We start from the raw sequence: 26,376 nt of genomic DNA on the forward strand, positions 1-26,376 counted from the left end.
CTATGAGGTGACTGAAGTACCATGGCCTGGGTCAGGCACATCTGAGTCTCAAGGTAAAAGCCTTGCTTTTCAGCATTTTAAAGATTTGTGCAACAGATTGACCTAATGCAATAAATTGTTAGATCTCTTGACTCCTGCTTCAGAGAGCATTGACTGTGGATCCAAGCAGGATGAAACCCATGAAAAATTCTATCTTTTCTCCATTTATCATGATGCAGATTTTGGTTCTCATTTAATTAAGTAATCCACATTGAAGACTGCCATCCTTGATCTTCACCAGCAAGTGCTTCACGTCCTTCTCACTGTCAGCAAGCAAGGTTGTGTCATCTGCATATCACAGGTTAATAAGCCTTCCTCCAAATCCTAATGCCATCTTCTTCCTCATATGGTCTGGTTTCTCGAATTATTTGTTCAGCATACAAATCAAGTAAGCATGGTGATAGTTAGCCTGAGTGGAACCAGCCTGTAGCAGCCTCCACTTTGTATCAAGCTATGGAAATTCCCCCAAGGTTAAGGTGTGATGATTGTCAGCAACTCTTACAGGTTCTCTTTGCGGCAGAAGAACAGGAAAGAATCCAGAGGGAAACCCATAAGATTCTACTTGGGGCAGACGGACAGCCAGTGGCTGCCCTGCATTCACAAGAAGCTTTGTTTCCAACCTGGCGCCTGTCATGGGACCCCAACGACATAAGGTATCACCAATTTCTGTTGCAGGGCCTCCGGGGGCTGCTAGAAAGCCCGTTAATCTGTCTAAGGTGAGTGAGACAGTGCAGAAAGCTACGGGTGAGTCTCCAGTGTTTTTCTTGACCGCCTCAAGGAGGCTTACAGGCTGTACACCCCAACTGATCCAGAGGCTCCCAAGAATCTCAGGAGCCAGGCTAACTTTAAATGTAGGGGGGCCACCCGGTAAACTTCTTAGTGGATACAGATGCAACCTTCTCCCTATTGAAAGAGGCTCAAGGGACTCTGTCCTCAACAAACACTTCTATTGTTGCAGCCACCACAGAGCCCAAAGCCTGTCCATGGACTACAGTCAGGCCACTGACAGCCCGTGGCACAATCCCCCATTCCTTCCTGGCCATGCCTGTCTTCCCGTGGGCAGGATTTGTCATTTAACTCCACGGACAAAGCGGTACCTGTGAAAATAAACCCAACTGAAAAACCGGTGCTTCAACTTACAGTATCTGTTCCATTATCTGAAGAATATATTCTGTTCTCGGACCCAGAGCCAGTGTCAGGCTCCGAAAAACTGTTCATTCAGTGAATAAAAACCATCCCCGAGGTCTGGTCTAAATGCAGTCCCCCGGGACTGGCCCAACATCAGACACCAGTGGTCATTCAGCCTCTCAGCACCGCGACTCCCATCAGCATGCGGCAATACCCACTGTCCAAGGAAGCCCGGGAGGGCAGAGCTCCCACATCAACCGGCTTGGAGAGGCAGGTATGCTAGTAGAATACACCCTGCTCCCCGTTCGAAAACCAGGAACCAATGACTTTAGAGCAGTGCAGGACCGCAGGGAAGTCAATGCCCGGCAGTCACTATTCATCCAGTGGTGCATTAGCCCCTACACCTTGCTAAGCCTTTTGTCCCTGAGCGTACTTGGTATTCAGTGTTGGATTTAAAGGTTGCTTCTTTTCCATTCCTGTGTCTCCTCTAAGCCAGCCCATTTTTGCTTTTAAATGGGCTGATCCGCAAGAAGGTGTCACTGGAAAATTAACCTAAACTCGGTTGGTCCAAAAGTTCAAAATTCTCCAGCCCTCTTTGGGGAGGCACTGAATTCCTCCAGGAATTCAGAATAAACAATCCCCAAGTGACCGTGCTGCAGGAGGGCACTCAGTTGAGAGCCTGCTAAAAGCCCTCCTGAACGCTGGATGACAAATGCCCACGTGCTCCAGTACCAGGTACTGTTACTCAATCTGCCCAGTGTCCAGTTCTCCAAAACAGCTACCCTCCACCCCGCAACCCTGCTGCCGGACGAGGCTGGGGAGGAGCCAATCCACAGCTGTGTGGAGACCTTGGAAACCATCTCCAACGTCCGGGCAGACTTAACTGATGTAGCCCTGACGGCTGCAGACCTGCAGCTCTCATATGGCAGCAGTTTCGTAAAGGAGGGCGTCCAGCAAGCAGGAGCTGCGGTCACCACGGAAACTGAGGTACTGTGGTCCACCTCCCTGCCCCCGGGTACCTCAGCCCAAAAGGCAGAGCTTATAGCCCTGACACGGGCACTCAAGCTGGGAAAAGGAAGTCCGTCAATATATGGGCAGATCGCCATTATTCTTTTACTTCTGCTCAATTCCATGGAGCCCTTTATCAAGAAAGGGGACTGCTAACCTCCAAAGGAAAGGAAATTAAACACAAGGCTGAAATGCAAGACCTCCTTCGAGCCTGTGGGAGCCTCAGCGTCTCGCTATATATAATCCACTGCAAGGCCCATCAGAGGACACTCAAGAAGGCAGCATTGGCATCACCAAGGCCAGTATTGGGACTGGCACAAGCAGAAGGTAAGTGGTCCCTTACCTCGTTCCAGCCAAACCTGCCTACTCGCCCCTGCTACTCAAAACAGAAGCGGGAACTTGCGCAACAGTTAGCAAAAAGGCTGGTCAAATCGCTTGTGTTGAAACCCTGACGGGTGGCTGATTCTCCCTGATCACTGCAAGTTGGTCCCTGAGGCAATTGGCTGGGAATTAATGGATCAGTTGCATCAGACCACTCATTTGGAAGAAACCAAACTGCACTTGTACCTGTGTAAACAATACAAATTTCCAAATCTCCAAAAGTAGATACGGCACGGCCAAAAAATGCCTCACCTGCACCCAAGTAAACAACCCCCACAGAACACGCCAGCCACAAGAGTAAAAGCATTGCCCGCTCAATACTGGGAAGTGGATTTTAGTGAGGTAAAGCCGGGACTGTATGGTTATAAACATTTGCTGGTCTTTGTAGAGACCTTCTCTGGTTGGACAGAGGCTTTCCCAACCGAGGCAGAAACGGCCACCGTGGCATGCACACTGCTGTTAACTAGATCCCTAGATTTGGCATTCCCTGGTGCATTGGCCCTGATAATGGCCCTGCCTTCGTGGCACAAATTTCTAAAATTATAAGTAAAATTTTATGTATTAACTGGAAGCTCCATTGTGCCTACTGGCCCTAAAGTTCTGGTCAAGTGAAAAAAAAAATGAAGAGAACCTTAAAAAAAAAGTATTAACTAAATTATGCACAGAAACTGGTGAGAACTGGGTAAGACTTTTGCCTTTTGCTTTAATGTGTGTCCGTTGCACTCCTTACCTTGAAAACCTTGCACCTAATGAAATTATGTATGGTAGACCCCTCCTTTCCTACCTAGGGTTGGAATGGAGCAGTTGGTGCACCTCACTCATGTTGAACTTTTAGTCTATACAGGTGTTACGCTGCCTCCACCATGCAGATACCGCAGGAGATCCCGAATCAGAGCAGTTGCTTGGATTGGGACCCTTCCATGACCTGACCCCAAGCGACTGGGCCTGGGTCAAGCGGCACAAGACCCCTGCACTCAGCCCAAGTAAACTCCCCCCATGTTAGCAGAAGTAAAAACCATAAAAACCTTTTTGCTTTTATAAATGCTACTAACCCAAACTTCACCAGTGATTGTTGGCCATGTCTTAACCCAGCACCACCCTACTTTGTGGGAATTGGATCTACGATTCCTCCTCAGTAGCTAACATCACACTATCAGATTATAATAGTAACAGTAGTGTGTGCAGGTGGAAGGAAGCGGAGGGGAAAGGTCTACCCAAGCCCTGGAAGACTTACAAGGGAAAGAACACTGTTACCAAACCAGCTGGAAAACCCAGCGGTAGAGTCAGTATTGTGCCAGTGTTTCTGTGACACCCAGTTCCAAGGAAGCCTTTCTGTTAGCAGCCCCACCAGGAAGGTGGTTTGCTTGTTCCACTGGACTCTCTCCCTGCTTGTTCTCTACAACCTTACTCACCTCTGACCACACTGGACTTTGTATATTAGTTCAGATTTTACCCCCAGTATTTCTGTATTCTGGGTAAGCCGTGTGGCAGCATTTTAACACTTATTCCAGAGTCAAAAGAGCCCCCATCTTGGTTCCTTTACTTGTGGGACTAGGTGTAGCCAGGTCAGCATCAGTAGGAACGGTGGCCTTAATACAAGGAAATTATAAAATTTTAAGTCAGCTGATTAATAATAATTTACTGAATTTAGGGCAGTCTGTCAGTTATCTAGAAAAACCCCTCAATTCCCTTGCTGAAGTAGTATTACAAAGCAGGTGAGGATTGAACCTTTTACTTCTTAAGCAAGGCAGCCTTTGTATGGCTCTGGGTGAAAGTTGCTGTTTTTATGCCAGCCATTCAGGGATAATCAAAAATAGCTTAGCTTTTAGTCAGAAAAAGATTAAGTGCGCGAGAAGAAAACAGAAACAGCCAAAAAGGTTGGTTCCAGCAAATGTTTAGCTGGTCTCCATGGCTCACCTCTGCTTTTGCTTTTAATAAGACTAACTTGCGGCCCGCTAATCATAAAAACTTAATGCAGTTTGTACAAGACCGAGTACAGTCTGTCAAGTTGTTGGTAGGAAGTAAATCGTAGGAGCAACTAGCCCAGAGTGAGCCCCCGCCACAGCCCTATAAAACGCTTACACCTGGAAGATTCACAGATGTAACAACCACAGGGAGGAATGTGATAGTTAGCCTGAGCGGAACCATCTTGTAGCAGTCTCCATTTTATATCAAGCTATGGAAATTCCCCTGAGGTTAAGGTCAAGCAAACATTGGCCAGAAAATAGCAGCTGCAAGTTAAGGCCACACATCTATCTGGAAGAAAAACAAAAGTTTTAAAATGTCAAGGCTAACTGCAAGGTCGCTTCTGTTCTTGCTTGCTTGCACAGCTGCAAAGCCCCATTGTTTAGCCCACTCTATAAAAACCCAAGTCCGTAAGCAATCGGGACCGCTCTCCCTCTCCTCAGTGGGCTGGACCCTGCACAGGGTTCTTTTTTCTCCTTTCTGCCCCCCTTTAATAAACTGCTTTGCTTCTTACCATAAACTGAGTTGTTCTTGTCCGGTTCATGTACAACACCTGACACACACCTTTCCTGATTTTAAACCCTGCAATATTCCCACGTTGGTTTGTCTTGACTTGTTTTATCCCTGTCTGTATCTTCATATAGCCACAAATTCCAGAATGTAAGAACCCTGACAGCTTAAACCACCAGTATCAAGAGAAACATCAATGAATTTCGACTTTCCACATTACAACTTAAAGTATCTTGTCTAATAACATACCTAACTAAGTGGTAATGTCATGGATTGAACTGTAACCCCCATGAAAAAAATGTGTTTGAGAATGCAACTCAACTTGAACACAGTGTTCTCTATTATGTTACTGAGGCCATGTTAGATCGGGTGTATGTATTTTAAACTAAGCTTCTTTACAATATAAAATAATCAGATTGGGGGAAGAAAAGCAAGCAGAACGGGGGGAAAAGAAGAGATATGCCTACAAAATCATAAAAACTTTCAGTAAACCAAAATACCAAAATATGAAGCTGTTTCTCAACATATCCTCTCTCCAGGTCTCTATACTTCTAAAAGCATTGTTTCCATCTCTCTAACCCTCCCCTTAAGAACTCTATGCTCTTGGATTCATGCCACATTTAAATGGAGGTTTGGGTGTCCTTGTGGGATTCATGGTACTCCTTCTAAATGTTCCTTGAGTTTGTGGAAGAAAAAGAAGTCTGAAGGGACAAAACCACAGCTGTAGGGCGGATGAGGTACAGTTTCTCAGTAAAATTCTCATGTGGCAGCCTTTGCTATCTTCAAAGGAAAAACAAATGCATAGCTCAGATTTAGTTTCCTGGCCTTTGCTCACCAATGTAACTTCCAATTTTCTGAAAACAACTTCATAATAAACCTCGCGATCAGCCTGTGTCTTTCAGGAAAATCTATCAGGATGATGCCTTTGGGATTGCAAGAGCCATCATCACTTTCTGAACTAATGTTTCTGCCTTGCCTCTAACTGGCCCAGCAAAATCCCCCAACGGCGCTATTCTGAATGGACCTTTTTTGAAAGCTAATGGACTAAAACAAATGCATCACTGAGAGAAGGTGTCTGCAATCATCTACTAGTCAGCCACAAAGACGTGTTTGCATGTACTTTGAAATAAACCAGCAAAATTATTAACTGGAGCCCTAGTAGCAACATGTTTTTACTTAACCTCGTACACGCCAAATGAAAGGAAAATTGCCAAGAAAACAAGTAACCCAGCAGAGGAGACCAAAGAGGGAGAAAGCCTTCCTCCAGAAGAGTGTTTCCCAAAGTGAGCAATGCTGAGCACCCGCCCCCAGAGAGTGCTGCACAAGCGGACGGACGGCTGCACTTTGTCCTAGATGATGGGCTAGAGTACAGATATTTTTAAGTGCCAGGGGGGCATTTTTCCCCCTGAATTTTTTTTCTAAAAAGGGGGCAGTAGGCCAAATGAGTTTGGGAATCTATGTCCTAGAGCCAGCAACTTAAATTCCAACTCCCAGGCTCCCAAACTGCAGCAGGGGGAATGGATTATTTAACGTGGCTCTTCTAGCCAAAGTCTGTAACTTCCCCAAACAACTTTTTCCTGCATGGACCTGGTAAGGTGTGTAAAATACTGATAGGATTCACTTATGAGTAACTGTGAGTAGGATTCCCTGCAATGCCATCCTACTGTATAGAAAATGAGCCTTGTAAAAAGCAGGGGGAGGGAGCTTAATACCAGCAAGAGCCAGGAGTGGAGAACCTACTCCGGCCTTAGGATCCCTGTACAAAGAACTTTCTGGATTCGGCAGACGGCTATAACATGAGAGGAGCGGCAACAGAACCAAGAACCTGAGCATGGAACAAAGTGATGGCCTTCCCAGCTCACAGAGCACATCAAGGTGGTGGCTTTTGTGCAGGATGCTGGCCCAGAGTGCGGTGCCTCTTGGTACTTAATTGGGGAAGTTGGTTTTCTGACCTGTGTAGGTGGAGTTGAATCCTTTCAGGTTCTAGCTTACTGGAGTGGGGTGCCTCTGGGCACTTACTTCAGGAAGCTTGAGCTGAATGCCTTCAGGGTTGGCTTCCAGCAGAGTGGTATGCCCTTGGGCATTTATTAGCAGACATGAAAGAACTCTGCAGCCTGTCCTGATGACCAAATCAACCCAGAGCATTTCTACCTGGCATTATAACTTGTTAACATCCTTAAGAAGCCCTTGAATCATGTATTTTGTCATTGCAATGGATATTCTAAAACCCAGGGAAGTAAAACAGAGAACATTAAGTAAAACTTCCTTCAATTATGAAAAAAAATAGTTGTTTGTTAAAGCCACCAACTTGTGGTATTGCTAGGCAGTCTAGGGAAAGGCTGGGACATCCATTACGCATGCCCAGAGGGCTGAGCTACTGAAACAAAGGAGTGGCACACTGCACATGCTCAGAGGTTCAGATTTCCCGCCAGAAACGTGGGTGAGTGCTGCACCTGGATTGGCCACCTAAGCCAGGTGAATTCAATTCAGACAATGGGATCGACCAGGGGTCGTCCACCACACCTCCCCGCAGAATAACTGAAAAGGCAGGAGACCGGAGTTGAGTAGTTTCCAGGCAGGCTGCACATTCAGGAAGAGTCCCGTGGGTGCCGTGTAAACCTGAAACTTCTTCTAACGCTCATAAAACTCACTTGGATCACAAACCAAGCTTCGGTGTGAATTCTTTCTCACGAGGAGCCCAGGACCGAGGTATCTCTCCCCGCCCCCCCCCCAGAGAGATCTAACAGTATCTCTCCTATCACAGCTCTTAGGTAACTAACACAAAGACTGAGTTCAAAACCAGGTCTGTTGATCTTTGTTCTTCATTTCCCATATTCTACAAGCACAACTGGGTATAAAACTTTTGCTTTAAGAGAAAATTTTATATAACAAAATATTCATTCAGAGCTGTATTTTTTAATAAAAAATTTTGAAATAACGAAACAGACTCTGATGGCTCAATCTGCATTAAGAACCCCCAAGAAGACGGAAAAGGTCTCAGCTCATGTAAAGAAAAAGTGGAAAACACAAAGAATATTCACTAAAATAAAAGAGGCACTATTACCAAATATTCAAAATGAGCATTCACATAAGGAATAAGGACAGGAGGAAAAGCATACCGATTCCTTACATCAGGATTTTATTAATATTGATTCACATAATTCTACTTTTCAGTAAAATGTTAAAGTCTCAAAGGTATAAAATAAGCATCATGTCTGTGTTCAACCATGTTAGTAAGGTACAGGTTAGGAAACCCGTGCCCTTAAATTATATCCAAAGCCAGCCAAGCTAGTTATAAAGATAGAAAGACATGCCTCAAAATGATGTTTCATAGTATCACAGTAACAACTATAAATCTCAATGCTTTCATGAATACAAGTACCCATAATTTAAACTTACCAGTATTAAAATAATTAACAATTGAATCTCTAGTAATTCCTGGGACCTTGCAGGTGGAAAACAGCATTCGGAACTGACTCATATCTAGGGGAGTATTTCCAACCTTATGAACAGGCAGTTTTTCTCTATTAAAACAGAAACATATTTTTATCAAGAAGTTATCATAAAACTTAAAAACCCTCAAATAGAAAGCAAATGTTTTGAGAATGAAGATGGCAATAAATGTGCAAATGTGCTGGGCACAATAATAGATGGATGTATGGATTGTGAAGAGTTGTACGAGCCCCCGATAAAATGATTTTTTTAAAAACCACCAAAACTTAAAAACCAGTCACAACTGCAACATTCATCTCCAGATAAGTAAGTTCAACATTGTGCCATCTGAGATTTGGGGTAAATCTAGTAATGAATCATCATAAATGTCCTTACTTTCTTAATAGTTGCCAGTAGTTCAAGTTATGCCAAAGGTTTATACTTCCTCTTTCTAAATTAGTGCCCTTTTTTGGAGGCCAGTAATGTTCGCTGTGGGTCGCAGGACCAGCAAAGTTGACATTCAGTTGTGACGGTATGCGAACATCCAGGTAAGCAACATTCAGCCACCACTCTTCCAGCTAAAAGAATGAAGACCATCAGCTAATGTTCTTCAGAAGAGCAGAATGCAAAACTACTGACCGAAACAAAGCGTCATCTTTGTTCGTTACTCCTCAACACTGAAAAGTAAATTTCCTTATTTTTAAATCATCACAGATTTTGAAAAATGCTATTATATTAACTCCTTCTTTTAGGCTGAGTTATTATTATTCTGTTTAGCCGCACTATTAAGTACTGTATTGGCAAAAAGCCCTGAAAAGGCACCTTCTGGTTCAGTATCGTATCATATGGAAGCCACAGGACCCAACAAAGTGCCGAGTGCTTGCTTAAAGAACCCAGGTAAGCAGATAGTCCATAAACGCTCATCTCACCGTAACGATGACCAAGGCCTTTATATTCCCCTTTCAAAACACCTGACATACTAAATCAGGAATATTTCTAAAATTCATGAGGATTAATAGAGATCTTTCAAACACAAGTTTCCATGTGCTCAATAACCTGCAGTATGTGGCAGTCCCACTTCGATGCTCTCCAATTGTTGAATGTAATGCAGAAATAGGCAGATCTTATGAAATTATTTAAGGTTATTTTTAAAGAAATTGATGTTGAGCTAAAATTAGTCATCCAGAAAAAGATACGTCACAAGAGTACAGACTGAACAACTTTTTTACCTTCACTTTCTTAGATTGAACCACCCAAATCTCAGTACTGCAAATACAGGACTCGGAAAGTTTAAAATGGATTATTCTTCATGCAGATCAACTCATAAAAAGATCAGCTTTTTAATTCTAAAACATAGTTCCAACCATTTCCTGACTAAAGCAATGTTTGTAATTATAAAAATTCATCTTCCGTTTCATGTTAGTTTTTCTTACGCTAGACAAGTAAAGTAGTAGCTGGGCTGAAGAAGCCAATGGAGACTCCCTGTGGAAAAGCCCGAGACCTACGCTGCAGCAGTCTCTCCCTCGGTCTGTCTGCGGAAGGAGCACGGATACCCCTTCTCTGCCCCATTTTGAGGACTGTTTACTCCTCTACACCGCATCGCCTATGGCGCCTATCTCCTTTAGTGTGCTGGGTACTTTAAGGTTTTCAATTTTAAACACAAAAACGTAAGTACCCAATCTCTTTTAGCTCTTGCCCTTTTGAGTAATTTCTGCTGTAATTTTTCTCCAATTCCATTTTGAAAAATTTAAACTATTTTTTTCCAGTTTTCCTATACTCTTCTTCATTTACCAAAAATCTAGACAAAAATTTGCTATAATAATCTAGACAAGAAGGTTTTTCTCACGCGATCACCTGCAACAGAATAAAGGGGTGTTATTAACATACAGATTTTTTTGGCTGCAGGAGGAAGACAACTTCCAACATAACAGCAGATGGACTCTGATAACATGAGGTGACATAGGAAGGAAGTTCAGATACTGAAAGATGATGAATAAAAACTATTAGTTGTTTTGGTTTTTTTTAAAGAGAGAGAGGTGTGAGGGATAGGGGATTTCTGAGCCCCAATTCTATACTACTGCATCAGACTCACTTACCCTAAAAAGGTGCATTTTAACAAGTTCTCCTTTTGATAAGCTAGTGCGGCCACGCAACAACACGCAGAACTCTTGAATTAAACGATTTGTTCATTCTTTTGGATGGTAATAACAATGACTGCAAGGATTTCTATAAAATGACTTAAAAATGCATGACATGTATTTTTAAATTATAAATTCAAAAACATAAGTACCCAATTTCTTTTTCCTTTTGCCCTTTCAAGTAATTTCTGCTGCAATTTTTCTCCAATCCCATTTTGAAAATTTTTAACTATTTCTTCAGTTTTCCTATATTCTTCTTCATTTGCAAATGGTTGCACTATAAAAAAAATACACATTAAGTTATTTTGACATTAAGTACCACCAGCACACTTCAATTATTATGTATACAGTGTTTACTGACAATTAATTAAAATATGCTAATATCAAAGCAATCTAGTAAGTTATAACAGAGCTTATAATATAAATGACTTAAAAACAACAATGCAAAATACTGTAAAAAGTAAGAGTGGATACTGTATAATCTGATAACCATTTTCTCAAAAATTATTTTAAAATCATTCTAGATCAGTTACAATTACAGAGAAGGAACTATCATCTTGCCATTATTTCCATGGGAAAACACATCCTGTTTATCCACACATACAAATAAGACAATCACAACACAAGCAACACAATGCTAGATTTTGAGTTGACTGCAATTCATAGAAGAGTGTAGAGCTGGCCCTGTAAAGTTTCTATGGCTATTTATCTTTAAAGAAGCAGATTGCCATCTTTCCCCTGTGGAGTGGTGGGTGGGTTTGAACCACCAACCTTTTAGCAAACTGTTGGGAGCTTAACCACTGAATGCCCAGGGCTCCTGTTGAGTCACACAAGTACCACTTACATTGTGCTCATGTAAAACCTGTACATACACCAAAGGGTGGTTATTTAAATAAAACAAAGTAATTCTACATAGGTTAAAACCAGGAAAGGTACCATATATACTCATGTGTATAAGCCGAGTTTTCCAGCACATTTTTTATACAGCTTGGTGATAAAATTATGTGCCTCGACTGATATTCAGATCAGCTTATATTGGAGAATATATGGTATGTATCAGGGTTGAAGCCTTTCACCATATGTGATAGGTAAGGTTTATTGTGCCAACCTGCGCCAATGAACACATGTGGGCTTAATTGAAGGGTGGAGCGATAAATGGCTTGGAGAGCCTCACCTTTCTTGTCTCTTGTTCTCTGATGCTTGGACCAGGGTGCGGCTGCCTTAGCTAGTACTCTGCCTCAGCCGGCAAGGCTCACTTCAAGACATCCCCGAGGGCAAGCCACATGGATCGACCCTGATGCAGTGCTGGGGGCTGGAGAAGCCGTGTGGAGACCCCTGCTAGCACTGAGATACTTACACATTCACTGATTCGGCTTTTCTCCTGCATTCGGCGTCTCTACGTGTGCTTTGTGAGATTGAGGACTTTGTAGATCAGTGTTGAACATATGGGCTAATGTTGGACTTATGGGCCTGGACAACACTGAGTTGGGATGCTTTCTTAATGTATACTTACCCTTTATGTAAAACTCTCTTACAAAATGAGTGTCTGTAAATTTTGTTACTCTAGTGTACCTAGACTAACTCACCACACTTATTTGATTTTTATACTGAGCAAATAATCCAAGAAGCAGGACTCTGAAAGAGTATGGAATTAGGATGAAACGAAGGCTCATAAACAACCTGCAATATGTAGATAAAACAACTTTTGTTGTTGAAAGTTGAGGTCTTGAAGCATTTAATGATGAAGATCAAAGACTATAGCCTTCAGTACAGGTTACACCTCAGCATAAGAAAACAAAAATCCTCAAACTGAACCAATAAGCAGCACTGTAATAAATGGATACAAGACCAAAATTTTCAAGAATTTCATTTTATTTAGATACATAATCAACAACCATAGAAGCAGTAGTCAAGAAATCAAGTGAGATATTGCACTGGAAAAGACTGATGCAAAAGACTTCTTTAAAGTGCCAATAAGAAAAGCTGTCCCTTTGAAGACTGAAGTTTGCCTGACCTAGGGCTTTGTGTTTTCTTTTCTGTTTTTTTTTCTCTCAGTATTTTCAATTGCCTCATATGAATGTGAACTGTGGACAACGAAGAAGACTAAAGACATGCATATGAAGAAGACTGCAAATACCATGGACTACCAAAAAACTACCAAGTCTGTTTTGGAAGTAGGATGGCCTGAACACAAGTTCTTGGAACGTGTAATCAGGAGGGACCAGTTCCTGGAAAAAGAAATTATGTTTGGCAGAAGGTCAGCAAACAAGACCATCAGAGACTAATCAACAAAGTCATTGCAACAATGGGCTCAAACATAATGAATGGCTCAGATCAGGCAGCGCTTCATTCTGTTTGACTGGAGTTAATAGCACCTAACCACAACAGCACCTTGCTGACACTGTGATGTAGAAGTATTAGACTGCTAATCACCATGTTTGTGGTTCAAAGATGCAGTCGTCTGCTTCTATAAAGATTTACTAGCCTTGGAAGCTCTATATTGCATGACTATAAGTCAGAATCAATTCAAAAGCAGTGAGTTGTTTATTTGTTTGTTTGTTTGGGGGGGAGTTTAGCCATGAGTAAGAGAAGGAATTAAAAGTTTATTTCCATTGATACTCAGTACAAAGCTGCCGTAAAGCCTACCCAGAGTAGTTTAAGCTATCTCACAGTCAAAGATGGTTTTCTGTTAAAAAATGAAAGAAGTATACAGGGCAGTTATCCCAGTGGAAATAAGTGTTCTGAGTATTAAATTAGAAATTAAAATAAATTAGAAATTCATTCAAGAAAATAAGAGACATTAGTATCTTCATTGCTTTATTTTTGTCTCTTTAAAATCTTATCTGGAAAAAAAAGTCTTATCTGGAAAGCTGTAAAAAAGTGAAGTGGTCACAACAGCCAAGCACAAACTGCAATGTCTAGGGATATACCTGACTTAAAGAACAAAACATCTATATGGGGAAAACTACAGAACACTACTGCAAGAAACCAAGAATGACCTCAACAAATGGAAGAATATCCCATGCTCGTGGATTCGAAGACTTAATATAGTAAAGATGTCAGTTCTGCCCAAGGCACTATATAAGTTTAATGCAATCCCGATACAATTACCCTCATCTTTCTTCAAAGAAACATCATATAGAGAGGGAAGAAGCCCCAAATTAGCAGAGAGCTCAAGAAGATGGACACAGTGGGAGGGCTTGCTTTACCTGATTTTAGCACATATTATACAGCCACAGTGGTCAAAACCGCATGGTATTGGGATAAGGACAGATACTCAGACCAATGTAAAAGAACTGAAAACCCAGAAATAAAATCATCAGCATACAGACAACTGATCTTTATCAGGCCCAAAAAGTATACAATGGGAAGCAGATGCCTTCTTCAACAAGTGGTGCTGGGAAAAAATGGATATCTACCTGCAGAAAAATGAAGCAAGACCCTTATCTCACTCAATGCACAAGAATAAGCTCAAGGTGGATCACAGACCTCAAGGAAAACCCCAAACCATTAGGTCCATCAGTGAGGGAATTGGGACGAACCTGAGAACCTTGGCACAGGGAATGCACAGGCTGTCAGAAATAGGGAAGGACACAAACACAGAGGAGGCACAAATTGACAAGTGGGATATACTGAAGATACAACACCTGTGCACATCGAAATAACTCACTACGAGAGTAATGAGAGTCCCCAGACTGGGAAAACATCTTTAGCAATGATATCAGACAAAGGCCTTATTACTAAAATCTACAATATTTTACAAGCATACAATAAAAAAATAGTAAGTGCCCACTAAGGAGGTGGGCAAAGGACCTGAACAGAAGTTTCACGGCGGCAGAAATCCGAATGGCCAACGCACATATGAGAAAATGTTCCTGATCATCAGCCATAACAGAAATGCAAATTAAAACAATGAGATACCACGTAACACCCTCAAAGACAGTCCAATTCAATAAATCAGCAAGCAACAAGTGTTGGAGGGCTGTGGTGAGACAGGAACTCTCATCCACTGCTGGTGGACCTGTAGATATGTACAGCCACTATGGAAATCAATTTAGGAATATCTAAAACAGATGGAACTTGAGCTGCCATACGACCCAGCAATCCCCATATTGGGCATATGCCCAGAATAGGCAAGAAACAAACCACAGCCAGGCATCTTTGCTCCAATGTTCATCATGGCACCGTTAATAATTGCAAGGAGTTGAAAACAACCCAAAGTTTCATTAACAGGCCAATGGATTAAAAAACTGTGGTACATACATACAATGTGTCACTGAAAAGCAGTGATGAATGCATGAAGCACGTGGCTGCATGGGAAAAACTAGAGAAAATTATGCGACCCAAAGTAAGCCAAGCACAAAAGGACAAGCACATGAGTCTGTTGAGGTAAACTTATATTTAAAAAAATGCTAAAGGGACATCAGGAAAAAGCTACTGTATACAAACATTTCTGGGGTGAGGTCCAGGTAGTATGGCAGGGGCCAGACCAAATCCAGGAATACATATGGTAGCCAACTAAAAAGGAAAGGGAAAAAAAGAGAAAAGAAAGAAATGGGTAGCTGGGGAACAGGGCACTAACCCACCCAAGGGGAGGGTATTGTTTATATCTCCACAGGGAAAGAGGGACAAGACTTCAACTCGGTGCTCAAAGATGTGAATGCAACATACTGGCATGAAGCAGGGAACCAGTAGAGAGGTCTGAGGGGCTTGCCCCAATCCCAACCATATGGACAGCTGCACCCCGGACCCCCCAGAAGAATTTACTTCAGAGGACAGCACTGAAGCTACAGCTCAGGGAGAGGGACATGTCTGATCAGAGCACATGGGAGCAAATGAAAGGGGAGGAAGAGAGAGTGGTGCAGCACATTCTGGCCCACGAAGCCTTGAGGACGATATTCCCGCTCAGAGCAGCCAATGCACAGTGAGGACTATATGGCCGACCCCACTATGAAACATGACATCTCTCACTGACCCATAGCCCTACAGGGGACAACAATGGAGACACAGTGTGGGAATTGCACCTGATCTGACTCCACCACTCTGAGGCAAAACACTAAGGGCGTGCAAAAGAACGGCAAGGGGAGCAGAGCAAGGAAGTCCCAAGGGAGTACCAAAACTAGACTTTGGGGTCAGGACATGGCACCCCATCAGACTTGACCAGAAAACAATCCTAAAGGTCAACAAACAGACCTTGACCTATTTACAGGCTTTTTTTGTCATTGGTTTTTTGTTATTTTATTTTCTTTTGTTGTTTTGCTCTGTTTTGTTTTAGTGCATATTATTATCTCTACAGGTCTATCTAGATAAGATAGGCTGGATGAACTATCTGGAGGAGAAAACAACTGGAGCATGGTTGCAGGGGGGTGGGAGGTGCGGGACATGGAAGAGGGGGAGGTAAAGGAAAGGAAGTGCTGTTAACAAACCTAGGGACAAGGGAACAAGGGATCCAAAAATCAGTGACAAGGAGGGTATAAGAGGCCTGATAGGGCTTGATCAAGGGCAACGTAACCGAGAGGAATTACTGAAACCCAAATGAAGACTGAGCATGATAGTGGGACAAGAGGAAAGTAAAAGGAAATAGAGGAAAGAACTAGGAGGCAAAGGACATTTATAGAGGTCTAAATACAGGCATGTACATATGTAAATATCTTTATACATGATGATGGGGAAATAGATCTATGTGCATATATGTATAGGTTTAGTATTAAGGTAGGAGATGGACATTGGGCCGGCACTCAAGTACTCCCTCAATGCAAGAATACTTTGTTCTAGTAAACTGGCATTCCATGATTCTCACCTTCCCTACACAATCGCTGAAGGCAAATGGGTGCATAAGCAAATGTGGTGAAGAAAGCTGATGGTGCCCGGCTATCAAAAGATATAGTATCTGGGGTCTTAAAGGCTTGAAGATAAACAAGCAGGCCATCTCACCGAGAAGCAACACATGGAAGAAGCACATCAGCCTGTGTGATCATGAGGTGTCGAAGGGATTAGGTATCGGGCATCAAAGAACAAAAAAATCATATCATTGTGAATGACGGGGAGTGCGGAGTGGAAACCCAAAGCCCATCTGTAGGCAACTGGACATCCCCTTACTAAAGGCTTGCGGGGAGGAGACCAGCCAGTCAGGGTGCAGGGTAGCAACAATGAAACATACAACTTTCTTCTAGCTCTTAAATGCTCCCCCCCCACCCCATTATCATGATCCCAATTTTATCTTACAAATCTGGCTAGACCAGAGGATGTACACTGGTACAGATAGAAACTGGAAACACAGGGAATAGAGGACAGATGAACCTCTTAGGACCAGTGGTGAGTAGCGATACCAGGAGGGTAGAGAGAAGATGGGGTAGAAACGGGAACAGAGTACAAGGATCTATATATAACCTCCTCCCTGGGAGATAGACAACAGAAAAGTGGGTGAAGGTGATGTCGGACAGTATAAAACATGACAAAATAACAATAATTTATAAATTATCAAGGGTTCATCAAGGAGCAGGGAGCGGGGAGAGAGGGGGAAAATGAGGAGCTGGTATCAGGGCTCAAGTAGAAAGCAAATGTTTTGAGAATGATGAGGGCAACAAATGTACAAATGTGCTTGACACAATGGATGTATGTATGGATTGTGATAAGAGTTGTATGAGCCACCAACAAAATGATTTTTTAAACAGATTATCTTACAATCAACTAAAATTTTCAAATAACATATGCTTTGATCTCTAATTCAATTAAAATGCTTGAAATTAGACTTTTATGATACCTACGTGCTGTTAACATCTACACTGTCAAGGATGAGCTATTTCCTTTAGTTTGTTATTTAGTTTGATTTAATGTTTCCATAAGTTTAAGTTTCTTGTTCTTTCATTTTGTTCTTAGAACCTCACACAGAAAAACTTCTTTCTTCTTGTCATGGACTCTATCAACACTTTTGTTGATAATCAAATCAGTAATTTTACTTTTGAAAGTATATTTAACTTTATTGATTAAAGATATTTTAATTATGTATACAATTTTAGTTTTGTGATCATTTCTGCCAGCACTGTTAAACCTTATTTTCCTGTTCCCTGGCATCTGTTCAGACAGTAAGGAGCCCTCATGGCATTCTGGGTAAGCAGCAGTCTACGAACCCCAAGATCTGTGTTTCAAACCTACCTGTGACTCCAGAGGTGAAGATAAGGCTGTCTGTTCCCGTAAAGATTTATATTCTCAGAATCCTTAAGCAATAGATTTTTTCTGTCAGACAGGATCACTATGAGTCAGAATCAACTTGGCAGTAGTTTGTTTGGCTTGGTTTTGGCTACGAAGACCATCGATACTTTGCTGTTACATTTAGGTTATATCTCTTTTCTTTCTCAGTGCTCTTAAGCTTGTTTGCTTGTTTCCTTTTCTTTGATGTGGTAATTTGCCTATTATTTCTGTGTGGACATTTCTCTTTATTCATTTCTTATTGGATGAAATTCTAGATTCAAAGTTTTTGTTTGATTTTTTTCAATTTAGGAATTTATACATGACACTTTAAAAATTATATTTGTTATTTAATGTAAGTGATTTGTTTAGATGTGTTTTGTTACTTTTCGTTCTAGATGTTAATATATCTAAACCATTTTTTTTCTCTTTTTTTCTTATCCTTCTGTATTGTGCTTTTGGGAGCTTTATCTTCTGGTTTACTAATTTTTTTATTACCACAGCTTAAATGTTTGACCCAAACCTTTCATATTAATTTTTTATTGTATTTGTAAATAATTTAAGTTATATTTGGTACTTTATCAATATAATTTGCTAAGCTTATAGCTATTTGTTCTTCCTATACTATGTTGATTTTCAATTTCAAGTTATTTAAACATATTAAGCATAATTCCAATGTCTGAAAAAAGTGAAGTAGACATAAAGCATTTACTTTTGAAGACCAAAGACTAAGTCTCATACATGAGAGTTAGAGAACAAAAGAAAATTTGAGATGATGAAATCAAATAGTAAATAAACAAAAAAGGTAAAGACATTCATAAGGGAGCAGGAGACTAATTAAAAATTATTCTGAGGAGAGCAAATGCCTTGAGAATGATTGGGGCAGGGAATGTATGGATGTGCTTTATACAATTGATGTATGTATATGTATGGATTGTGATAAGAGTTGTATGAGTCCCTAATAAAATGTAAAAAAAGAAAAAAAAATTATTCTGAAACTGTTTTTTACTCAAGTAAAAGAGTTTCAGAATAAGAACAAAATTTACTGGGAAGAGAAAATTATCATAAAGAGAAATAAGAGAAATATCTTTTGAATTCCCTAAAAATGAAAAACATAAATTTTTGTAAACAGGAAGAAGCCATTGAGTTGTCAAATAATGAAGGAAGGCACGTCACTGAAAAAATAAGACTATTAGGAATGAAAATGAAGAGGTTTCTAAATGTATCCTGAGAGCAAAGCTCATAGGCCACATGTAGAAGATAAAAAATTAACATCATGCATGGATTGTGATAAGAGTTGTATGAGCCCCTAATAAAATGTTTTTAAAAAAATGAACATCAGACTTCTTAAGGAAACAAAAAATATCTTCAGAACTCTTTTTAAAAATCATTAACCAACAAACGATCCTTGAACTAACTATAAGCTTTTCTTTCTTGAAAAAAAAATCATTAAAAAAGATCATTTCCAACTAGGATTCTATCCTTAGCCAACAATCAAGTATGAAGATAAAATAAATACATTTTTAAGCCTTACATTTTCCCTCCTAGGCATTCTGTCTCCCAAGTAGCTACTAAAAATATGCTGCATTAAAATAAGGGAGGGAACCGAGTAATAAAGTGACACAGATTCTAAGAAACAGAGAATGTTGGAGAGAAGTGTCAGAATGTGACCAAAGGAAAATTCGACGATGATAGCAGGCTCGAGAAAAACTAGCAATGATTGGAACAAAAAGTAGAGGGCTCCAGGTGCGATCTCTCCACGAGAATGAGACTGATAGAAGATGGAAGGGATTTTAAATGTATCCAGTGATTGTCAGTGTGTTGAAAGCTTTGGAAATAAATTATTTCTAGAGACAAAGGAAACTAAATAAAAAAGGTACTACATTCGAAGTACACTGCATGATTTGCTTATGAATGATAATTTAATGTCCACAAATCTTGAATATTGATTTAATCCCAAATGGTAACTGCACAACTACATTGAGCAGTTGAGAGGAAAAGTCTGGGTATATTGGGGAGCATATAAGCTGAATGGGGTTGAGAGGGGTTTTATGATAAGAGCAACAGCCATATTTTTGAGGAAATGAACTTATAATATCAATAACTAAAAGAACCAAGAAATCACAAAAGAAGAATATCAGTTCATATCTGGAGATGACAACATATGTACTACAGGGGAAATTATCAGAGAAAAAGAAAAAAAATGGGCACTTAAAGACTATTCTAATTATCATGAACGTAGAAGAAACAATTAGATCTTCAGAAAATAGCAATTTTCTAGTTATCTAATCTGTTGATAATATTAGTGTATACTAAAAGATTATGAACATACCTGATTCAAGGTATTTCTTCAATGATTCTTCCAGTGTGGGAACAGGCAATGATGGAAGAGTATCCTGGTACTGAAATGTTCTTTCTTCAGTTGATTTAGCCAACTGATTTTCCATGATGTAACAATCACAATAGAAAATCTAAAGTAAGAAAAGAAACATATTCATAGCTTCAACTTCATAAACAGTTACCTATAATGCCAGGTCTAATTCACTAAACTAACTAATGTGTATCCAATTGATCCCAATTCTTAAAGTGGTTACAATCTTGTCAGAAACTTAAAAAATAAGGGCACAGACAAGGACTGACAGTGAAGAAGTGGAATGTGAGACCAGTGTAATTCCATTATCATTATGAAGTACCTACCTTCTGCCATGTACCACACTAGATGTTATCCAAAGCAAACGCCATCTTCTAAATTTTCATGCTACTTCTAAAATGTAACATCCATTGCCATTCTACGAAGAAACTCAAATGCACGCTTAATAATTAGCCTAAAATCAAAGCCATAATATCTGAACTTGGAACACCAGATCTTTCTTTGGCTTTGAGTCTATTCAGTCACATCCAATGCAGCAAAACAGGGCAGTCTCAAATTTGGAATATGTAGGAGATACCAGAACCGTAAACATTAGGGGGAAATGAGAGCGTGAATCCCTAGAATGTGCTCAAGTTCGTTCAGTGAAGAGATGCAGCTATGTATAAAGCAAGTTGATTTTGCAATTTCAAAAAGAAAATCCAATGCAGAACTCTACTGTTACACACCTTGGGTCACCATGAATCCAATTCAGCTCTGTGGCAACCAGTAACAGTAGTTACTGCTATACCTGTTTCTGTGACACCTTACAACACATGTACTGTTTAGACTGGATTCATGAGCTACTTTTATCTTATACGTGAGTATATTTCCTCACCATAATGAAAATATTAAAGGGCATAGCACTTTACACAATGTGTGCCAATTTCCTGAGTGGGAAACGTTTGAGTCCTATAAAGTTTAGTTTCTATTAATTTTCTGAAAAGTATTTTGTGAGCATAAGTAAACATCAACTTTCAGTACAAAAAAGAACACACACACAAAGGGCCAAGAGTGTTTACTGCCAAAATTGTCTTTACTCATCTTTATGAACAGAATCGCCACCCAGAGAGTTTTTCCTACCAGGCCTTTGAATCAGTGTGGTGTGAGATGTGTCATCTCTAGGCGTTGCCCCTAAAAGAAGACTGCATGTGTTCTCCCCTCCCCACTGCCAACCCATTTATGGAAGCCAGGTATTCTGTTTGTCAGAGTCTCCCGACTTTCCTCTATAAGAAAAGCCAAACTCACTGCCATCTAGTGCTGTCACTGTATTTAGAAGTTTCTTTATTCGGGTGAGACACTTGGTGATGCCATAGGTCACTGCACTGCTGTCCTGAGATAATCCAAAACTGAGGCATAACAACTTTATCACTCCTCAGCATCTTTGCTGTTGGCTCCACTCTCCTTTGGTCATGCCTAAACATGGCTTTGGACAGATGGAAATGCAGAGCTAGAGCCACACTCCAACTCAATGAGCCTCTGGGCAAACAACATTACTGCAATTTCCTCATCTGCACAGAGGACAAACTTATCACAACTGTGTCAGTATTTTTCAAATGACTAAAACAAATGTATTAAGAAATCATGATCTGGAGGCAACTATAAAATAGCAGGCAGAATTTCTAGAAACATGATTGGGGCAGGGAATGTATGGATGTGCTTTATACAATTGATGTATGTATATGTATGGATGGTGATAAGAGTTGTATGAGTCCCTAATAAAATGTAAAAAAAGAAAAGAGGAGAAAAAATGATTAGGGCAAAGACTGTACAGATGTGCTTTATACAATTGATGTATGTATATGTATGAATTGTGATAAGAATTGTATGAGCCCCAATAAATTGTTAAAAAAAAAAAAGAATTTCTAGGAATATTCTCCAAGATCCCCCTTTAATGCCCAGAGCCTGTGATCATGGTAAATTACCACTCTGGTGGTTATGTTATCTAACAGGGAATTTGACTCTAAAATAAGGAGATAATCCAGGTGGGCCTTATCTCGTAACACAAACCCTTAGGTGCTGAGACCTTTTTTGGATGGTGGCAGAAGAGAATCAGAATAATACGAAAGTTCCCAAACTTTATTTTGGCACCCCTCTGGTAATTAAAAAATACTGTGCTCCAAAATCCAGGTTACAGTGTAGGTGACTGCTTTTGCAGCCCCTCTGCATCATTCCAGCACCCCGCCCCCTACTCCCTGTCTTTTGGGGCGGCACTGAGCTAAAGCATGAGGATTTAAGGTTCGAATGCTGAAGGAAAACGCCAGTGAACAGCCAATAAGGTAAAGGGGACCTCGTTTCTACAAATGCAAGAAGGCTGAATAGCATGACTATGGATTCTCTTCCAAAGGATCCAGAGGAAAGCCCAATCTACAGAACTTTGATTTCAGTCTTGTGAGATCCCAAGCTGAGTAGCCAGTGAAACCCAGCTAGGCTTCAGATCTATTAAAAACTGAACTATGAATCTGCGTTGTTTTAAACTATTATAATTGTCATGGCAGCAATGAAACATTGAATAAACATATACGCAGAAGATAAACTGCTCTCTATACCTCTCTGCCACTTAATGGACTTCGGAAAACTAAGAGTAAGACTATTATTGTCTTCATTCAGACTTCCCTGTAGAACAAGTAACTTAAAGGTCACATGGAATTACACTGACTTAATGTGAAGGGATGTGGATGCAGTGGAGACCCAAAACCACCTGTAAGATAACTGGACAGTCGCTCTCAGAAGGGCCACCCGGAAGTGGTGATAAATGCAGGGTGCACTAAGGCACTGATGAACCACATCACTATTATCTGGTTCTCTAATAGTTCCTTCCCTTACTACTATGGTTTTAATTTATCTCATTAACCATGTTACATTTGCATAGGTTCATTTGTATATTTAAGATCATTTGATACCTGAAAGTCAAGATGGATAGCCCTTCAGAAACAGAAACAGGATTAACACTTCCATAAGGGTATGGGAAGGCGGGGATGGGAAACGGAGCCGATGGCATTGAAGACTGTATAAACCCACTGGATGCGATTCAACAACAGAATTGTATGTGAATGGATATATTGGATGTGTAATATAAGGAAAAATTTACATAATAAGGGTTCTTCGGGGTGGGGTGGGAGGGGATAAAAAAGAGTTGATATCAAGGAGATCAAGAAAGAAAATGGTTTGAAACTGATTGTGGTAGCAATTAATTGTACAATACTGCTTGAGGCGATGGAACTATGAAATGCCCTGGTATCTGTAAGAGCTCCCAATGAAAGTATTTTAAAAATTGACTTGATGACAGGGGTGGGGTAGTGTTAAATGAAACAACACACACACACATTCTGAAGGAGATTATCATGGTACTGGGTTAAATTTCAGCGAATGCCCTAGAAGCAATAAAACAGGAACTCCGATAGGAAGTCACAGAAAGCGGACGCAGAATCAAGATCCAGTACAGGCACACATTCATACACACCCGTGCATTAAAATACGTGTTTAGAACAGCCTCGTGCAACAATTGTTTGGGGGTCAGAGGAGTAGGAAGTAGGTGGGTGACTGTAGGAATTAGCAAGCTTAACAAAAACTGATGTGGGAGGGGTAGATGAACGAATGTGAAAGGCAAAAGTCTAAGACAGCAGGCCCCAAGCTTCAAACTTTTTCAAATCCCTGAAAGCACAACGCCAAGTTCATCAGGTCCAGAGCTGAATCGCATTACCATGGGATCATAGAACGTTTCCGAGAGGGGCACCCCATTCCAGGAGACCGGGAACCCCTGTGGAGCTGTGAGTTAGCGGCGCCCCACGAATCCCACCGGTCACTCCAGAGAAGCATGAGGCTACAGGGCTCCCCCGAAGCCTGGCAGTCGCGGAAACCCTGGAGAGGTCGGGTCAGGCCGTGGGGTTCATTACCACCTCGATGGCAATGGGTTTGGTTTGGGGTTCCCCGTGAGATCCGTCCACAGGATGCAAGGTCCCTCCCAGGCCTGCGGGAGGGAGCAGCCGGGGGCAGGGGCAGGGGTCGGGGCGCAGCTCGGAGTCAGAGGAAGGGTGGGGGACGAGCCTCCGTCCATCACGCAAGGGACCCACCCGCACAGCACGTTCCAGATGCCACCGCGGGAGAGCACCTGCGCGGAGAGCGCTTCACCCCAGAGCCCCGACGGCTCGGCCCCGCAGCCCCAGAGGCGTCCCTTGCCGAGGCCCGCGAAGGAGAAGGCGGACGACGGCCCAAGCCTACCACTGCCAAGTGCCGGCGCCGCGCGGTTCCCGGGCCTTCGCGGGCCGACTCTGCTGAACGCTGCAGCGGCGGCGGCGGGAGGGACGGAGCTCTGCCTCCGCCAGGCCCGCAGGTCCCCGCCGCCCGGCAGCGTCGTCGCGCCGCTGGGGCCCAGCCGCCGGAGAGCGCCGATTGGACGGGGCGTCGCGAGGGTCACGCCCATCCTCGTGGACTCGCAGGCGATTGGACGAAAGCTGCGAGGTCCCGCCCTGCGCCCGAAGGCTGGGGCGATTAGGCCCGGAGTCTGCGGTGCGGCTGCGTCCCGGCCGGCGGGGGGAGTGCGGTGCCAGGGCCCGGCGCTCGGAGGGCCTCTGGCGGACGGACTGATGCCTGAACCCACGGCCGACGCTAGAGCCGCTGGCCTGACCTTTGCAAGGTGAGCGCGCCTTTGCCCTCGCTCCGGCTGCCAGCCGCTCCTGCCCCCACCAGGTGGGCCTGCTTTTGCAACAGGGAAGTACGACAGTCTTAAAACCAACGCGTCCTATGGCCCAGCTCACGCCCTGCCAAGAAAACGGCGACCGCCCCGATGCCTTATCTTCTGAGGCTGGCGTTGACCCTGTGCGATGTACTGTCTTCCTGGGTCTCTCTCCCGGCCATCAGGTGCTCTTGGGGCGCGCGGTCTTTGAAGCCCCTAAGATGGCAAGTTGGGACTGATCATGGCAGGAAATGAAAGTTTAAACCTGAGGCGATGTAGGTGTATGCCCTAGAGGAACATCATAATGTGGTCAACTTGGTTTCATAAACTACGTTTGTGAGAAGTACAAGATTTAATTTTAATATTTACCTCCTGAAATAACATATTCTATTTCTAATTTCAAGGACCTAGTTCCATTTTTGTGGAAGGAATGAACAGACGTTTACTGGCTCTGAACTAGGTGTCAATATAAAGAACGTGATGTCAAATTAGATTTATTTCAAAAGAGCTCACCCTAACTGCCTTCCGGTCACTCCAACTCCTTCCTGACCACCTGAGTCCCTTACCTGTTCCTCTGAACAATTTGGAATATTTATATAATTGAGCATTTACTTGGAACAGTGAGACTGTTTACAGAAATGTTGATGTACTTGATTACACAGAGGTGAAGCTATTGCACAACATCCGGTGTTTTAGTATACAAAGGAAAGCTCCACGCTCCGATATAATTTCAGAACTGATATTAAATCTTAAGTGGAAAAAGACAAAGACATCATCTGGATGAGAGAAACCATTAGCACGAAGTCATAGATGGCACTCGAGAGTTTACAGAGAATCAGAGCGTTAGGTAAGAAATGAGAGGACACCACTTCCTTATCCCCCCTACCCCCCCACCCCAAGTCCCCCCAGAACTGTCGGTCCCGTTGTTTTTCCTCCAGATAGTTCATCCAGCCTGTCCTATTCAGACAGACCTGTGGAGTCACTAACATGCACGAAAACTAGACAGAGGAAAACAAAGCAACAGTGTACAACCAGACAACAAAACAACAAAAACAAACCACTGACAAAGAACAGAACAAAACAGTTCACAAGAGAAAAGCTTGTAGTTAGTTCAGGGATCTTTTGCTGGCCCTTAGGAGCGTTTCCCAGTCCAGTGTTGGGGCACCACGCCCTGGCCCCAAAGTCCACTTTCAGCATTCCCTGGGGACCTTGCCACTCCATTCCCTTGCTGTTCCACTGCACTCCCCCAGTGATTTGCCTCGGTGTGGTGGGATCAGGTCAGGTGCAGTTCCCACACTGTCTCCGGTGCTGTCCCCTGTATCGCCCTTAGTCACTGAGGGGCATCATGTCTCATAGTGGGGCCAGCCATGTTGTTCTCTCTGTGGACTGGCTGCTCTACTCAGGAACATCATCATCACGGCCTGGTGGGCCAGGCTGTGCTCCACTCTCTCCTCCTGCCCCTTCATCTGCTCCCGTGTGCTTTGATCAAATATGTCCATCTCCCA

At 42.2% G+C, this 26,376-nt stretch overlaps 1 protein-coding gene across 2 annotated transcripts in view; it reads right to left on the bottom strand.

Annotated features, from left to right (window-relative positions):
• Positions 1 to 24,567, bottom strand: part of CROT (carnitine O-octanoyltransferase) — a 54,069-nt gene extending 29,502 nt beyond the window's left edge. Inside the window, exons 1-5 of one of the 2 annotated variants that reach the window (XM_075558463.1) lie at positions 24,418 to 24,567; positions 20,122 to 20,260; positions 10,754 to 10,878; positions 8,860 to 9,041; positions 8,431 to 8,555 (exon numbers count right to left, since the gene is read on the bottom strand). In XM_075558463.1, the coding sequence (XP_075414578.1) occupies positions 8,431 to 8,555; positions 8,860 to 9,041; positions 10,754 to 10,878; positions 20,122 to 20,236 (547 nt within the window). In that variant the 5' untranslated portion in view covers positions 20,237 to 20,260; positions 24,418 to 24,567. The other variant, XM_075558462.1, reaches the window with a different exon arrangement.
• Positions 24,568 to 26,376: the final 1,809 nt, after the last annotated feature.

This window comes from Tenrec ecaudatus, chromosome 9, assembly GCF_050624435.1.
Source record: "Tenrec ecaudatus isolate mTenEca1 chromosome 9, mTenEca1.hap1, whole genome shotgun sequence".
Lineage (NCBI taxonomy): Eukaryota > Metazoa > Chordata > Mammalia > Afrosoricida > Tenrecidae > Tenrec > Tenrec ecaudatus.